This window comes from Aethalodelphis obliquidens, unplaced genomic scaffold (genome assembly GCF_003676395.1).
Source record: "Aethalodelphis obliquidens isolate GAN/ISIS:26980383/991018 unplaced genomic scaffold, ASM367639v1 scaffold92, whole genome shotgun sequence".
Classification (NCBI taxonomy): Eukaryota; Metazoa; Chordata; class Mammalia; order Artiodactyla; family Delphinidae; genus Aethalodelphis; species Aethalodelphis obliquidens.
Genome location: NW_020838036.1, coordinates 3,404,593 through 3,422,776, shown reverse-complemented (window position 1 = coordinate 3,422,776; position 18,184 = coordinate 3,404,593). Strand labels below are relative to the sequence as shown.

The window sequence follows — 18,184 nt, the reverse complement described above, 5'->3', positions numbered from 1 at the left end:
AAAAAAAAAAAAAAAAAAAAAAAAAAAAAAAAAAAAAAAAAAAGTAGAGATAACTTAATGGACAACATTTTGTCTTATAAAAATGTTAGTCAAGGAGAGGTACTCTGAGTGGAGGCAAAAAGACAGAACCTGTGAATATATTTGAGCTGAAGTATATATACTTTCTAATAAAAATATTAGTATTGAGAATGTTTTCCATTTAGTAGAATTTTTTTCTTCTCCTGTAGAGGGTGTTTTCTCAGTTAAAAACATTGTGATGAGAAGAATCAATTGAAGATGTTTGCAATTTCAAATTTATTAACCATAAAATGCAACTGTGAAACAAATTGCAGGCAATTTTATGAAAAGATTTAAAACATTACGACCATACTGGAAAAAAATACGTTTTCAGAAAAATATTGGTAACGTGCTGTTAGAGACAGGTGTGGCTAAGAAACTGATTAAGGTATGTGAATATATACCAAAAAATTCTGCTTGTGTTATTTTTTAATGTTCAGATAATCAATATAAGTGTTTTTTGCTTTAATGTACAGTGATATATGTTGTTTTTATTTTTAGAAAGAATTTTATTTTTGAAATTAGTTTTAAACAGAACTGTTTTATAGCCTACCAATATAATAAAGCCAATTTGTTGATCAGTAGGTAAATATTTCATATATACTGAATTGCTTTAGTGCCTCCTTTCACTCTCTAAAGCATTCCAGTTTAGTTAATATGGTCTCCCTAAGGCTTTAGGATCTTTTCTTTTTGGCTTTATCCCTATCCTTTAGCTTAGCAGTCTCTATAACCCAGATCTCATTTCATATGCAAACTTCATCTTCTTCAAATGTAAAAGGTCACTTATTTGGGCCGCTTAAGCTATCCATTCTTTATCACATTCAAGTGGGATAACAAGGAAAGGGATGTAGGAAGTTCAGAGGTATAAACAGGTTCTTGTTTTTGTTCTCTGGGAGGCTTTTTTTTGCCAATTAATTCATTAACAAGCCCCAAGAGTTGCCTCAGAAAAAGATTGATATCTCCAAGGACATGTGAGTAAAGCAATGAGAAAAGAACAAGTAAAAGGAAAAAAAAACCCACACACATATGAGAACACATACAGAGAGAGAGAGACAGAGAGAGAGACAGAGACAGAGAGAGAGGAGCTCTAACAAACAATAAATATGATTCTGAGGGGAAAAAACACCAAAATTGTGAGGGCAGGAAGGTAAAGCCTATATGAACCCTAGACACCTTTGCATTAGTCCCCTGGAGAGAAGAGTTTATGCCATTCTTCAGGTTACAGTGCCTCACTGTTGCAGGGAGGGGGACCCCTTCCAGGGCCCAAGAGTGAGCTCTTGTCTAACACTTGGAAATGAATTGTCCAAGGCGGCACATGCTGACCATGCAAGAGACTTTATTGGGTAGGGGCACCCGGGCGGAGAGCAGCAGGGTAAGGGAACCCAGGAGGACTGCTCTGCCATGTGGCTCACAGTCTCGGGTTTTATGGTAATGGGATTAGTTTCTGGATTGTCTCTGGCCAATTGTTCTGACTCAGGGTCCTTCCTGGTAGTGCGCGCATCACTCAGCCAAGATGGATTCCAGCGAGGAGGATTCTGGGAGGTTGGTAGGACATATGGACTGGCGTCTCCTTTTGACCTTTCCCGAATTCTTCTGGTTGGTGGTGGCTTGTTAGTTCCGTGTTCCTTATCAGGACCTCCTGTCATAAAATAACTCATGCAAATGGTTAGTGTGGTGCTGGCCAGTTTCATTCAGTGCTTCCCCTAACACCAGTACCTTCAACATTGGAGTCCTTTGCATCAGGCCACCATTGTAGTAAAGACCATTTCCCCCTATTATCTAATAGAACTCCTAAGTTGTAGCCAGGTAGATGGCTATCCAGCAAGAGACTACATTTCCCCATCTCCCTTGTGGCTTGGAGTGGCCAAGTGACCAAGTTCTGGAAATCATTGTGAGTCATTTCCACATTGTGACACTGAAAGGGAAAGTTCATGCTTTCCTTTGGCCCTTTTCCCCATCTGCAGGCTAAGAGATGCCAAAAGATTAAGCAGCCACCTTGGACCCAGACATGGCAGAGCTTCTTTACCAGCCCTGGACCACTTACCTCTACTCTGTTAACCTAAAAGAGAAACCAACTTCTATCTTGTTAAACTACTTGTGTACAATCTTGGGTCTTTTTCTTATAGTACCTGCACCCTCCTTAATAAAACCATGCAGAGCTAAACTTGCAAAATTTTAGAAGTACACACCGAGTCACTGGAACATGAGTAGACAGACCAATGGGACAAAAGAGAAAGTCCATCATAGAACCAAATACATACAGAAAATTAGTACAAAATCAAATCAGTGGGGTAAAGATGGACTTTATTTTTTACATGAATAGTGTTGACACAACCAGGTATCTATACTATAGAAAAAGATAAAGTTCCATCTCTTCCTCACACCATACAGCAGGTTAAAACTCTAAGTGGAATGAAGATTTAATGAATTTACCCTTTGAGCCAACATTTTCATTTCTGCAAATTTATTCACGATAAGGACATATCTGCACTTTATGGATAATGTATGTACATTTTCTCATTGTTTGTAATAGCAAAAGACAGGAAAAAAACTTGTGTCTACCAATAAGGGATTAGATTTTTTAAACTATAGTATATAATTGAATGTTATACTATATGAAGTTGTAAGAAAGAATGAGAAAGCTCTGTATTTTCAGGATGTACTTAGGTGAAGAAAGCCAGATGCAAAATAGTGTATAAGTACTATGCTACCTTTTGTATAAGAAAGGGGAGAAATAAAATATATATTTATTTTTGCTTGTATCTGTATAAAGAAACACTGAAAGGATATATCAGAAACTAATAAAATGGTTAGCTATGAGAGTGGAAAGAGTGGGGTAGATGGGGACAGGAATGGGTATGGGAGTTCTAAATCTAAGTATTATGTAAGTAATAATTATTACTATTAAGTATTAATAGACAGTGCGCAGGCGCGGCGGCGCGCCTCTGCGGGGCGCTGGGCTCACTGCGCACGCGCGGCCATCAGCTTGGTCCCAGGTGGAGCTGTTTTAGCCGAGCTGGCGCCGCCGTGAGCCTCCGAGATGAGCGCGGCAGAGGCTGACTGCTGGGCTTGGCTGCTGGTGCTCAGCTTCGTGTTTGGGTGCAATGTAGTCAGGATCCTCCTCCCGTCCTTCTCCTCCTTCACGTCCAGGGTGCTGCAGAAGGACGTGGAGCAGGAGTCTCAGATGCGAGCAGAGATCCAGGGTATGAAGCAGGAGCTCTCCACCGTCAACGTGATGGACGAGTTTGCCAGATACGCCAGGCTGGAGAGAAAGATCAACAAGATGACTGATAAGCTCAAAACTCACGTGAAAGCACGGACAGCTCAGTTGCCTAAGATAAAATGGGTTATAAGTGTTGCTTTCTACATATTGCAAGCTGCCCTGATGGTCACACTCATTTGGACATACTACTCTGTCCCTGTGACCGTGGTGCCGAGTAGATGGATAACTCCACTAGAACGCCTGGTAGCATTTCCCACTGGAGTAGCAGGGCTTGCAGCAAAGGAACTGACGCCTAGAGAACTTACGTGTCCAGTGTCACCGAAATGTGAAGTAGCAGGGCTACAGTTCAACCCAAGCCTGCCTCAGTAATCCAAGCCCAATACCTGGGGTCTGATACCCCATTTATTGAAACACCACCTCTGGTTCCCAAATTCTGTGACTCCTTTTCAATTCACACTATGCTTAGCCCCTCTGCAGCATTTCCTGCTATCGGCCATTCTTTCACTTCTGAAAGAATTTCTTTTGGGTTTTAAAATTAGTACATGTCATCGTAGAATGATTAGAAATATAAGAAAAAACTTTTAAAAAGACTCAGTAGCTATGGATAACCCCTCTTAACATTGTGGTATATTTTTTCCAGTCTTTTTTTCTATTTATTTTTGTATGGTTAAGGTTATCTGGCACATACAATTTTTTACCCCTCTTATTATGTAAGCATTTTCCCATATCAATAAATTTCTTCAGATAGGAGACTGACGTGCTGCTGGCTGTGCTGAGAGGGCAGCTTAATAAGTTTCTTTATTAAGGAAAATATATATATATATTTGTATTTGTTTAAGGTCAGGAAGTACTTGGTTAACTCTATCACTATTGCTTATTCTGAGGTATCTCCATATTTTAAAATATCAGTATAAGAACATTTTTCTATATTGACCTTTAATTGGATTTCCACCATGAATTGACTTTAAATACTTTAGATTGATGAACAAAAAAGTTCTGTTAAGAAGTCTCTTCTGTATCAGTGCTAAAATCCAAGTACCATGAGCTCCAAGACCAGTGGCAGTGCTGGCACTCTATTTGGTTCTGTCAAAGTCCCTTACATCCTTTAGGACCAAGCCCATTCACCCATATTTGTTCAACTTATAGCTGCAGTTCCTGTAGTAATTCAGCATGTATCACAGATACACTGTATACATCTACAAATTTTTAAGCCTAACTGCTTGGGAACAAAAGTTGAAATAAACATAGAGGGAAAAATATTTAGCTTCAGGAGGCAAGATTTTACTGAGCTAGATGAATACAAAAATAAACGATATGATGTTTGTGCTTTTTTATAAATAACTTTATTTTATTTTATTTACTTACTTTTGGCTGCATCGGGTCTTTGTTGCTGCACGCGGGCTTTCTCTAGTTGCAGCAAGTGGGGGCTACTCTTCGTTGCATGCTTCTCACTGCGGTGGCTTCTCGTTGCGGAGCACGGGCTCTAGGCGTGCGGGCTTCAGTAGTTGTGGCTCGCGGGCTCTAGAGCGCAGGCTCAGTAGTCATGGTGCACAGACTTAGTTGCTCCACGTCATGTGGGATCTTCCTGGACCAGGGCTTAAACCCATGTCCCCTGCATTGGCAGGTGGATTCTCAACCACTGTACCACCAGGGCAGTCCCTGTTTGTGCTTTTTAAGAGGTGGTTATGTCACCTAAATATTTATGCACAATTTCTGAGAGTTCAATATGTATATATACATATAAAGAGGTGACATATACATATTTTTTTAAATCTTGAATCAATTTAGTATTAATATTTGTGTAAAGTATGTATGTATGTATTCATAATTCCTACTTATTTTGCTCAACATCTCACATAAAAGCATTTTTCATGTTATGGTATACTTTTCATAAACATACTTTTATGACTATAAAATATTTCATCATATAGATGAACCATAATTCACTCAACTATTACTTTCTAAAGGTAGACATTTGAGTTGTTTACAAACACTCAAGAGCACCATAAAAAAAGGACATAAGGAATGTCTTTGTGCATAAATCTTCCTGTATTCTGATCATTTCCTTAAAATAGAGTTCTAGACTTCTTAGAATTACTGGATGGAGGTACATGATATATATGTAGAATTGTTCTCCAAAAGGATTTTACCAACTCCACCAGTTTCACCAGCAGTGTTTGAGAGTGCTCATTTCCTTATACATATAGAGGATTTTAAGGGTTAGGACCACTCACATTCAGTTTATTAAAAACAAACAAAAGTTAAATCTTAGCTCACCACCCCTTTCTTGCCCTTTCTATACTCTCTCCTCCACACCATGTGCCCAGAGTCCTCTGTGCTGCTTCCCAGCCACCCAGGGTCTCTCACTGAGCTGTCCCACCCAAGCTGGCCTTCCCTAGAAAAGTTGACACTCTAGATTTTTCCCTCCTTATCTCATCCCCACACCCAAATTCAAAACTTTATATCCTGCATCCTATCCTCTTGGCCTGCCCTGGCCAGCAGATCAATCTTTTTTTTTTTTTAATAATTTTGTTTTTATTAAACCAAAGAAACGTTGGGTCTTCGTTGCTGCGCGTGGGCTTTCTCTAGTTGTGGCGAGCAGGGGCTTCTCTTGTTGCAGAGCACGAGCTCTAGGCACATGGGCTTCAGTAGCTGTGGCACTCGGGCTTAGTAGTTGTGGCTCGCGGGCCCTAGATCGCAGTCTCAGTAGTTGTGGCACACGGGCTTAGTTGCTCGGCGGCATGTGGGATCTTCCCGGACCAGGGCTTGAACCTGTGTCCCCTGCATTGGCAGGTGGAATCTTAACTGCTGCGCCACCAGGGAAGTCCCAATCGATTTTATATATTCATTACCAACAATGTATAATAAATGATAATAAAGAATAAATGTGTTAGGCCAAAAAATGGTCCCCAAAAGATATTCACATCAAATGCCTGGAACTTGTCTATGCTGCCCTATTTGGAAAAGAGTCTTTGCAGATGTCCATTGAATTAAGCATCTTAAAATGAAGAGAAAATCCTTGATTTTCCAAGTGGGCCCTAAATGCCATTACAAGTGTCCCTTTAAGAGAGAGGCAAAGGAAGATCAGGCACACAGAACAGGAGAAGACCATGTGAAGAGGCAGGCAGAGATTCGAGTGATGCAGCCACAAGCTCAGGAACAGCGGCCAGCAACCAACAGAAGCTGGAAAAGGCAAAGAACAGATTCTCCCCTAGAACTTCTAGAGGGATCATGGCCTCACCCACACCTTGAGTTTGGACTTCTAGCCTCCAGAACTATGAGAGAATAAATTTCTGTTGTCACCATCTTTGTAGTAATTTGTTACAGTAGTCACCAGAAACGAATACAGTGCATCACCACGTTCTCTCCGTTAACACTAAGGCTGTACTTTAGGACAAGACTATGGGAGGAAGAGATATTGTGGTTTATTAAATAACCACCAGGTGGCAGTACTGTGCAGAGGCTAGCAAGGAAACCGGTTCTGCTACTTCACGTTCTCTCCGGTCCCCTTTCCTTTCATCACTGCAACTCACTGATGCCAATCTTCTTTCTAACCCTAAAAAGCTGCTGGCTTAGGCCTTGGGCATCCACAGGTACTTTAGATTATAGAGATTAGGTTGGGCATGTCAGGGGATGGTAAGCAATGAAATGAGATCTTTTAGTACTCTACAAAGCTTGAAGTACCGTCAAATCTGAGCTGTATCCTTTGAGGGAAACAACCCAGGTCTCCCTTTAGGGATGACCTTTAGCAAATGGTGAAGTGGACAAAGCTGGTGGCCTCTATGTTTCTAGCTACTCCTTTTCAGTAAGCCCATCCTCAGACACCCAATGCTCTTTCTGCCCCAGGTCCTTCAGTCATGAGGAAGGTGAATTTCTTAGCTAACATATGGGCCAGGCATCCTCCCAAGACCACTTAGTCTTTAACACAGCCTAGAGAAAGCTATTGTAATTATCCTGATTTTACAGAGTGGAAAACTGGAGTTTAGAGCGGTCAACTAACAGGGTTACAGTTCTTAAGTGGTTGAGTCACGCCTCAAACCTTGATCATCTGATATTAATTGCCATATCTTAGTGCAACTCGGCTTCTGGCCATCTTTCTCTAATTTAACATTTACTGTCTGTATCACTCATTTGACTAGCATTTTAATTATCTGTTACACAAATATATGTTATCTCCTAATTAGATCGCAAACTCCATTAAGCCAGGGACTACACCTTAAGCTGTGTTTGCAGCCACGTATCACCTGTGACAATGAGCCTAAAAGTTTTAGCTTTTCACTAGATGCTTAACATTGCTCATCTTGGGAAACAGTTCCCCCCAGTTAGAACCCCTGTCTCTGTCACTTTATTTAATGATTTTCAATTTAGAAAGATTCCATTGAGAACTTTATTTGGAAACTACAAAATTGTTAGGACTGGACTTAGAGCCACCATAATCCACAATAGCTTTATCTCAGTTCCTCCTAAATGTTTTAGGATGCAATAGGCCACCTATTACAAGCTTAAATTCCTCCTACAGGTACAGTATAATAAAATCAAAGATGATTATAGTAAGTGACATTATTGGGTCAATGTCACCTTCTTAATCTGCAGACAAAACTTTACAGCAGTGTCCAGATATATCTACAAACCTGTTTTTATAGTTCCCAAGTTAATAGATCTTCTATTCTCCTTTTTGCATTGTATATCTGCATTTTCTTAGGCTAATTCTAACTCAAGTTGTTACCTGATTTAAATGAACACATATGTAGCTTCCAGAGCCACTTCTTTTCACTTGAACAATTAGAATGAATGTTATTTTAGATATAATAATTAAATCTACCCAATGATGAAGATTCTTTCTGGGATTCTATGAACCCTTCTATATTTTCACGCTTAGAAATATATCCTCACTATATTATCTTTTATCTCAAAACTCTTATGTCAATTTTGCACTCATTTAGTTGGATTTCACTGTACCTATATATTATTCTTGCAGTTTTTTCCCAGCTTTATTGATATATAACTGACATAATATTGTATAAGTTTAGGGTGTACAATGTGTTGATTTGATACATTTATATATTGCAAAATGATTACCATCAAAGTATTCTTTGATTTTTTAATGGTCTTAGGCAAAAGCAATACAATATTGACCTACCTTCATATTTACTGGTAGAATGATAAGGGTGCATTAGTTTAATGGGCTACCCACCACAAAGTTATCAAGTGAGATCACAGGTATGAAAGTGCTTTGGAAATGGTAATTAACAACACACACGTAAAATTATAGTATTGTTACTGTTACTCTTTTGAGAAATATTACAAGAAGAGAAATCCAAAGAATATTTAATGATTACATTTTGATCACTGTGTAACCTAAGATGAGTTAATATTTGAAGATAGGAGAACCTTCCCAGAGATTTCTCAATGTAAATAATTGCTTAACCCAGTGCCTTTCAAGCTATAATGTGTATAAGAATCCTCGGAGATCTTGTTAACATGCAGATTCTGGTTCAGTTAACATGCAGACTCTGGGCTGGGCCTGAGAGTATGCATTTCTGACAAGCTCCCAGGTGATGCTCATGCTTCTGATCTCTGGACCACACTGTGTGTGCCAAGGAATAATTTTGGCTCTGCCTCTTAAACTCAATCACTAATCCTATTATTAAGGGCAAATGTGTGGTTGCAAGGAAACATATATTCAATAGGTGGAGACATCCCTTTCTCATAAATACAGAGCTGGCACTGAAACTCTGGTTTGGAAGATGAGCTTAAAAATCATCCAGGTAGGGGCTTCCCCGGTGGCACAGTGGTTAAGAATCCACCTGCCGATGCAGGGGACATGAGTTCGAGCCCTGGTCCGGGAAGATCCCACATGCCGCAGAGCAACTAAGCCTGTGCGCCACAACTACTGAAGCCTGTGCACCTAGAGCCCATGCTCCGCAACAAGAGAAGCCACCGCAATGAGAAGCCCACTAGCCCCGGCTCTCTGCAACTAGAGAAAGCCCGCAGGCAGCAACGAAGACCCAACACAGCCAAAAATAAAATAAATTAATTAAATAAATTTTGCAAAATCATCCAGGTAGGCCCATATAAATAATTCTAAACAGAGAGATTTCTATCCCTTTTTTCAGTATCTGTAGGGAAAAAAATTCAGATCTTTCTAACAAATTAAGCTTAATATATTTTTAGCTTTACTGGCAGGAACATTTCTCTTTTTCTCATCTAAATTTTTTTCTGTTCCAATTTAAACCACTTGTTACTGCAGATTGATTGATGATAGAGAAATTAACTACATAATCATTTCCAAATATCTTTTTTATATAATTACAGCTCCAATGGTTTCATTTTAAAGTGCCTATAGTTTTAGTAATTTGGTCTAGGAAATGAATTTCCCTGTATCCCAGCTAAGTAAATATTTGATACATGTAAAAACATAATGCAAACCTTTGTATAATGGGTATGCCTTGAGTTAGTGCCCCAGTCCATTCCAAGACTAAAACAACAGGAATGACAATGGCACCATTTTATCTGTGGTGGTGTGATGGCATTTTTTTAATACAAAAGACAATTCCATTTCTTTTTTAAGATGACCTCAAAGACTGGCGAGACAGTTTCGTTCAAGGAAATAATCATCCCTTTACTGGATTAAATAATATGTTCTGTGGGAAAATACACACTGTTTTCCTATTTGGAGATTTAAGTTGTGAGGAGAAAATCCTATTCACCTGGCTGATAGTCACAAGCAGGACCAGCTTCATGGGCATGTGACCAGTGCAGTCACACAGGGCTCCACACTCAGAAGGTCCCTGTACTTGGTTTAGTGCTCTGCCATCACTGTCTTGAAATTCCGAATAACTTTTGGACAAGTGGCCCCGCATTTTCATTTTACATTAGGCCCTGCAATTATGTAGCTGGTCCCAAGTACATGGGTGAACACTGCTGTTCATCTGGTTTCCTGGAATATGTGTATAAAATTTAGTCTCTGTTCCAGCATGATTGCCTCATCGTTTGGAAAATGAAACGAGTTCAAGTTATTAATTATCCACCTTTCCTTCCAAGAAGGACTACACACACATGCACCAATGTGTACTTTCCTACTAGGCTACAGCCATCACCCTCTTCATGATATTGTGCCCCTCATGTCACACACTGTAATTTCAAAGAATCCTATACAGCCATTGATTGGCATGCTGCCCAATGATCTTAGTCTGCTAGTCATTTTCACTTATTAATTTCATGGCAGAACAATGTATAGAGATGTTTTTGTTTTATTTTTCCTGCTGTGGAAGAATCAGGAAGAATAAGAGAAATATAGCTCCCTCCATCCAAAGGGAATATACTCCTATGCCTGTTGAAGTTGTCTGAAGACAGGAAGTTGTCTTCCTGTCTTAGTTTATTTAATCATGCCAGGGTGTGTGTGTGTGTGTGTGTGAGATGGGAGGAGGACAGGGCACAGAATGGTGACTGAAGCACCCAGAGAGGTGAAGTTTACGTAAGACCAGGAAAAGAACAGAGGTCTACTTGCTGTTTCCTTGAGTGGTGGGATCCAAGACCCTTTTCATCTCCAGGGAGGTGAATGGCTATCTCCAATTTCAGCAAAAACTGCAGTGCCAAGCATAGCCCAGAGGCAGCAGAGTCCTCAGACTCCAGGGATCCAGCTTGGATGATGGGCATACAATACAAGTGGTAATGTGGACCAAAGACTGGAGAAATTGCCCCCCATTTTTTTCAGGATGCAAAAAAAAAAGAGCTGTTTTTCACTCCTGAGCACTTCCTTTCTACAAAAGTCCTCCACCAACTTTTTCTTTTTTTGCTTTATGCAAGAACATGAGGGGTTAGTGGGTGAGGGTGAGGAGCCCATAATGACTAAGATAGAATTTTTAACAATCTAGCAGAACAGGGCCTCAAAATCAGATATCATTTGATTTAAAGAAAATTAAGTAATGTCATAGTTCTTTCATCTCCCATGAGGCAGTTGTAAACCTTTCCTGCAACAATGTAATATTTAACCCACAAACATCCAGCTGATAACTCACAATTTCCCACACAAATGCCCTTGGATTTTTCCCTAACAATTTAACAAAAGTCCTGTCCCAAACATGCCGACCTCTCTTCACACAGGGGAGTCATGTGTAGTACAGAGAGACCTGGCAAGGGCCCACTGAGGTAGACATTTGACTACCTCAGCTGCTAAAGATTCTGCCCATCAGGGTCTTTCTTCCTCAACAAACTCCTCTCAGAGTCTTAGGGATAAAGGGCAAAGACCAAGTCCTCATGGGAGACAATCAGAAAAGGACAGTGTTGGTACCCTACTAATCCCACTATAGGCTGATCTCCTCTAGATCCCTATGGCCCCTCTTGCTCCAGGAATTTATAGCACTTTTCCTGTAAGAAATTCCTTCCTACAGGAATCTGTAGCGCTTTTGCCTACTACCAGAGCCATGGCCCCTATGCTGGGTGTTGCTCCCTACAGATATTGCCTGCTACAGGACACTGGTCTGTATCTGGTGCTTGAAGCATGAAGCCATTGGGGCTACAACCCTATGAATAGCTGCCAGAAACTGCTCTATGAAGTCTTTTATCACAGCTAGGTGATAGTTCCTGCAGTCATCATTGCACTGCTAGATCATCAAGGCTGCTTCCCATTGAGTAAATCAATGGATCCAGACTAGGACTCTCCTAACACTTGGGCTCTGACTTAAACAGAAGCTGGCCTTTGGAATTTCATGCCCTAAAGGAGAATACACCAGAATCCTAACTTTTGTTTTTTTGCTTTTATTAAACCCTGTGTGTGGTATATATGTTGTTATAGGTTCTTAGAAGGAGTATAGTTCAATCTATCTTGACAGGAACTGATTTGGATAAACTAGCTGAGCAATGTTCTCAAGCACATATGAGGGCCCTACTTTCCGAATATCTAATCCCCTAATAGCGGGATTACATCCCCTAACACTGTTCCTGAAGCTTCCTCAGGCAGCTCCCTTCACTCTTCCAGTTGCCTGATGGACATTAACCAAATAATGGTCATGAGAAACCTTCTCCCTGCAGAGCAGGTACATTCAGTCACACTCTTAGTCGATACACACCTTGGGCAACATTGGATTTGAGGTCACAAAGACTTCTAGTCACTGGGCCACAATCAGCTGTGTGTTGTCTTTCTCCACAGATTTGTTGCCCAATGCATTTCTAATACAAGCCCAGAAGAGTGGCCTCTCTTGGGCACTGTCTGGCCAGGTGATAAATGTCTGCCTATTCACAAGTTTCCTGAGTCGGCGGTAGCTGGATAACTTATAGTTTGGGATCTCTTCCAGGAAGATCAAGATGATGACATCCTCGTGCTCATAGAACATCTTGATGCTGGCCAGCTGTACTTCAAGCTGGCACCATTCACTGTGCAGGTAGTGGTTACTGACCACACACAAAGTTTTCCGGCTGGTGTTGATGTCATTCTGGATGTTCTCAAAGATGCCTATGCCTGGATCAAAGTCCCAGTGGTGAAGACAGAGCTTAAAAGTGGGCTGGCCACCTTCTTCTAGGGCTGGAACAAGCTCTTCATATACCCACTGCTCATCAGTGGCAGTGAAAGAGACAAAGGCATCATAGATGAACTCCTTCTCTGTCCTTTGCCACTTGGCCAGGTACCAGGCTTAAAATATGTAGAGCCCATACCATAAAGACGGAGTCATCTTGGCAATGAACCAAGAGGAGACCATGGTTGTGAGGACCAGACTGAAGGAGCAGAAGAAGCAAACATTTCCTAGGTCAAAATTACACATAGAATCATCAAAATCTATCAACAAACTCTGGATATTTGGCTGCTGACAAGTATAGCTCCAGAGGTAGGGGATATGGACATTTGCTGTGTTTATTGACCAATTCTTGAACCATGCATTGTCACAGCTGCACTGAAGTTTGTTCCCATAGAGATCAAAGTACTTCAAAGACTTCAGATTCTCCAGATGACTTTGATTAATGACTCTTACGTTGTTGAATCTTAAAGAGAAGTCCTGAAGGCTTTCTAATCCAGAGAACATGCCAGGAGTCAATGACTCTAAGTTGTTGTTTTCCAGGTGCAGCATTTTTAGTCTTTTGAGTTTTTGGAATAAGGAAATATTTAAACTGAGACTTCAGTCTCCAGATTTTGTTCCTGAGATATCCAACTTTGTGAGATTAAGCAGGGAGTCAAACTGAAGGTGGTCTAGGAATACCATGGGATTTTTCCCTAGGAGTAGCTCCTGCAGGCCATTCAGCCCTTGGAAGAAGTTGGTTGGAACAACCTGAATTCCATGTATTTGTCCTTCTAGGTTGAGTTGTTTCAAAGACTTGAGGTTCATAAATGGAGGAAATGGCAAGGTCCTACTGGTTTCATAACTAATTTTATTAAAACTGAGATTCAAAACTTCTAGATTTTCCAGGCCCAAGAAAAGGCCTGCTTGAAAACTTGACAAGATATTGTATGCCAAGTCAAGTTTATAGAAGTAATTGAGGTCAGAAAATGCATTCCCCTCTATGTCTTTCAGGCGGTTCTGGGAGAGAATGAGAACTTGGAGCTTCTTCAGAAACTGAAATGTTCTGCGTTTCAGTGTCCGAATATTGTTGTATCCAAGGTCTAAACTCTCTAAATTTGGAAATTGAGGAAAGGAGTATTTGTCAATTTTTACTATCCAGCACCCAGCCACGTTGAGCTCCTTCAATGAATACAGCCCATAGAAGGCCATATTATTGAGTACTGTAATGGGATTTCTAGAGAGAAAGAGAGATTGTAGGTACCTCAAGGGTGAAAATGCAAATTCTGGAAATCTTTTAAACTTATTGTGGCTCAGGTCTAGGACTCTCAAGTTCTGGAGGGCATTCCAGGTCCTGTTGCTGACAAAGGAAAGTTGACACGTGTTTAGATTCAGCCTTTGGAGGCTGGGCATAGCATCAAACTCACTGTCATTGAGGTGAACGAGATCACTGCTTTGGCTCAGGTCAAGGGACAAAAGCCTGGTACAGTTGGCAAGGCGCTTTACGCCCCCTGCATTAATGGCATTTTCCCAAAAAACCAAAGCCTCTAATACAGGTAAATTTCAGAGGAGGCGACACCAAATATAGACTTGGTATATCTTCATTTAGTCAAAATCTCCTTTATATTTTTTAAAAGTTTTAAAATATTCTCTGTAAATTTTTGTGTTTCTGTGTTAGGGTATGTCCTAGAAACTTTTAGATTTTATTATTGAGATATTGAGAAATATCTTATTTTTTCCTATTTAATTTTCTAGTTAAGTATAGCAAGGGTGCCATAACTTTTTAATTTTTTGTGTTCTTGTTGATCATAAGCATAGAAAGCTTTGTGAACTCCTAATAGTTTTTAAAATATGACTGTTTATTCTATTAGGTTTATCTGTTAATGATTATGTTCTCTGTAGGTAATGGAAGTTATATATCTCTTTTTCAAATTCATACATTTCCTATGCATTTTTTATGTTGGTCTCATAATATTGGTCACAACCTCCCTATATTAAATCATAGTGATGATAGATTTTTTTTTTGTTAATGGGATGACATCTATAGATTTTCAATTAATTATTTTATTTGCTGTAAGTTTCAATATATATCAAGTCAGAAAATTTCCCTCATACTCCTAATTTTTTAAGGAAGAATATAGTTGAGTTTGACCAGAACACAAAGAGAGAGGGGGAAATAGAGCCATCAACTAGGGGAGAGTGTACAAGGGCAACAAATTTCTTGCACAGATGATAAATTGGCAGTAAGTACAGAAGTGTGAAAATATCAAGCACTTACTATGTGTCCAGCATTTTCATAGGCATGAATGACTCACTACAAAACTCAGCAAGATAAACAGTCTTAACCCCACTGTATACATGGGGAACTGGAAGCTCAGAGACACAAATATTGTACAGCTAATGTGAGGCAGATTAGCAATTCAAAGAAAAGGCTATATCTTATTTATGTGGAAATCAGATGTAAGTTTACATACATTTTTAATAGCAGTTTAAAGTATATTCTATATACCATAAACTTTATTCTTTTAAAGTGTATATAATGAAGTGGTTTTTAATATAGTTGCAAGTTTTTGCAATTATCACTATCCAATTCCAGAAAATTGTCTTCACCGCCCCCCCCCAAAAAAAAGCCCTGCACACATTAGCAATCACTCTCCATTCTTGCTTTTATGTAGGCCCTGACAACCACTAACCTATTTTCTCTCTCTATGGGTATGCTTATTCTGGACATTTCATATAAATAGAAACACAGAATATGTGGCAAAAAAAAAAAGCAAAGGCTATATCATCTCAGAACCTCATGTTCTTTCCACTCCCTTCTGTCGCCCCTTAATTCCAAAAGAGCAGCCCCCAACCATTTGTAACAATGATTACATCACAGGGATACTTGTAACAACTCTATCTCAGTGGTCACTTTGAAGAATGCTAATTTGGTGTATAAATTCTAGAATATTCCACAAAAGATGGTGTCCTAAGTTTATACTTACACTTTATATCCATGTCAATGACAGAGAAAATGAAAAAAACAATGATCTAATGATAGTTTCAATTTTAAGTCAGCCCACTGGTATTAGGACTGAGATGAGTAGATTTATTCAGTGCTAGGAGGCTAATGCTTTAAGGCATTTTAAGTTTGTTAGGCAACAGGAAGGAAATGGATCAAAGGATGAGAGATTTCATTGCAAAAGTAAATATAAGAAGAAGGAGAAGGGCAAAGAGGAGAAGGAGCAGAAGAGGAAGAAAAAGTAGTAGTATAAGTAAATATGTCTTGCATAAGTGTGAGGTGACTCAAGGAAACTGGGTTGAACAAGATGGCATTGCCAGATGAATGTGTTCTCTGCTCTCACAGATGACAAGGGTTACCAATATGACCCCTAAAATCTATCCCTGTTTGTCACAGGAAATTTTAAATGAAGGAAAACTGTAAAGCTCCAAACATCCAAATTGCCCACACTGACAAGGTACAGAAAGGGACAAGCTTTGTTGATAAAGTTTCCATGGGGACAGGGCTAGTGGAGGAGGTTTCTTTTACCTGGAACTGCTGGTGTTACTGCAATCAAAGGAGCATTCAGAGCCAATACCAGAGCAGGGAGCTGGGGCCTATAAACCATAGAAGAAAAGTACTTAAAGGTAACCAAAATGAACGACTTCTAGAAGCAGTTGTGGAACTAGGTTCAGCATGCCAGGGAGATGAGAGCAGAGAGTAGGCAGTCAAGAAAGTGAATAGGAAAGAATCTGTGCAAAGACCCAAACATCGCTGGTTTTTGCAGCTTGAGTTTAGGCCTGTCACACTGAACTTTTCAAAGTACTGGAACAGGGCAGAGAGCCAAACTCGTCTGGTTGTGGTATTCAAAATGAGGCAAGGATAGTGAAGAAATAAGAACTTTCTATAGTAGACTAAAGATACATGCTCCCCAATGTTCATAGCAGCACTATGTACAATAGCCAGGACATGGAAGCAACCTAAGTGTCCACAAAGAAATCAATGGGTAAAGAAGTTGTGATAATTACTCAGCCATAAAAAAGAACAAAACAGTGCCATTTGCAGCAACATGGATAGACCTACAGATTGTCATACTAAGTGAAGTAAGTCAGATACAGAAAGAAAGACAAATATCATATGATATCACTCATATGTGGAATCTAAGAAAAAGGTACAAATGAACTTATTTACAGAAACAGAGCCTAGACATAGAAAACAGACATACGGTTACCAAAGGGGAAGGAGGGAGAGACATAAATTAGGAGCTTGGGATTAACAAATACACACTACTTTATATAAAATAGATAAACATCAAAGGTCCTACTGTGTAGCACAGAGAACTATATTCAACATCTCATAATATCTTATAATGGAAAGGAATCTGAAAAAAATATATATATAAACAATCACTTTGCTGTATACCTGAAACTAAGACAACATTGTAATTCAACTATACTTCAATTAAAAAAGAAATTTCTACAGTAAACTAGATGTCTGTATACTATGTAATACAATTTTATGATATTGTCACTGTGCTGCCCTACTTAATTTCTATATTAGAAAAATATATCTATGCTGACCATATTTTATGAACCAAAAGTCAAGACATGCTAGTCTTACATTGGGTTAGAATATTTTTCATTGGAACTAGATTTAAAATTTCAGGATGTATTTTTACCATATTTGTAAAGGTTAGTCTAAAGCATAGCATTTAGCATTTGATTAAAAATGATATTTGTAATCATTTTAATTTTTTAAAAAATTGGCATCAGGCTTTCAGTTTAGAACACAAACACTTATTTCGAAAACTTTTATAAGCAAATAAGGTTTGATCTACATCACTTCAACCTAGACCATCTTTTCCCAAAATATTATATGCCATGGACTGCCTAGATAGCAAATTCTTTACTGAAAAAAGTTAAAAAAAATTTTTCCAATAGGTGGTACATGCAGATATTTAAAATTCAAACAGCACAAAATGATGCACAGTAAAAATGTAAGTCTCCTCACCCCAGTTCCTCAGCCCTCCTCCTTTGTTATCAGCTTCTCCTGTGTCCTTCCAGACAGAAAATCTCTAAAATGTCTGTAAGGAGAGGCTATGAGGATACTGGACAGTTGGGTGTGGGGCAAGGAGGGAAGGAGTCCCAACGAGGGGAAAAAAGAGTACACAAAGGGTGAAGGCAGGAGTCGTGAAAGACAACTTTGACTAGTTTATAACTTTGTCATTAGTTCACCCTTGTTTAGAGAGCCCCTAGCCTAAAGTTTTACTTTCTTGTAGCAAACTTGTTATACCAAAAGCATCTAAAAGCTGAGCATCTGATTCCAGGTTCCTTAATATGTTTTCCTCCAAAATAATGATTAAAAAAACTAGCACAAAATTAAATGTATGGATGCAATCTAGCACGAAGCTGCTATAGAAATTCTAAAGCT

General features: G+C 39.3%; 1 protein-coding gene and 1 pseudogene across 2 annotated transcripts; one reads left to right on the top strand and one right to left on the bottom strand.

Moving 5' to 3' along the window:
• Positions 1–1,882: 1,882 nt before the first annotated feature.
• On the top strand, positions 1,883–3,844 carry LOC113614228 (tail-anchored protein insertion receptor WRB pseudogene; annotated as a pseudogene). The gene has a single exon (XR_003430531.1). The product of XR_003430531.1 is annotated as a tail-anchored protein insertion receptor WRB pseudogene (transcript).
• Positions 3,845–12,390: 8,546 nt separating this feature from the next.
• LOC113614245 (toll-like receptor 13) lies at positions 12,391–14,376 on the bottom strand. Its single transcript, XM_027095629.1, is given in 1 exon segment — positions 12,391–14,376. A coding segment is annotated over 1 exon segment (1,986 nt).
• Positions 14,377–18,184: the final 3,808 nt, after the last annotated feature.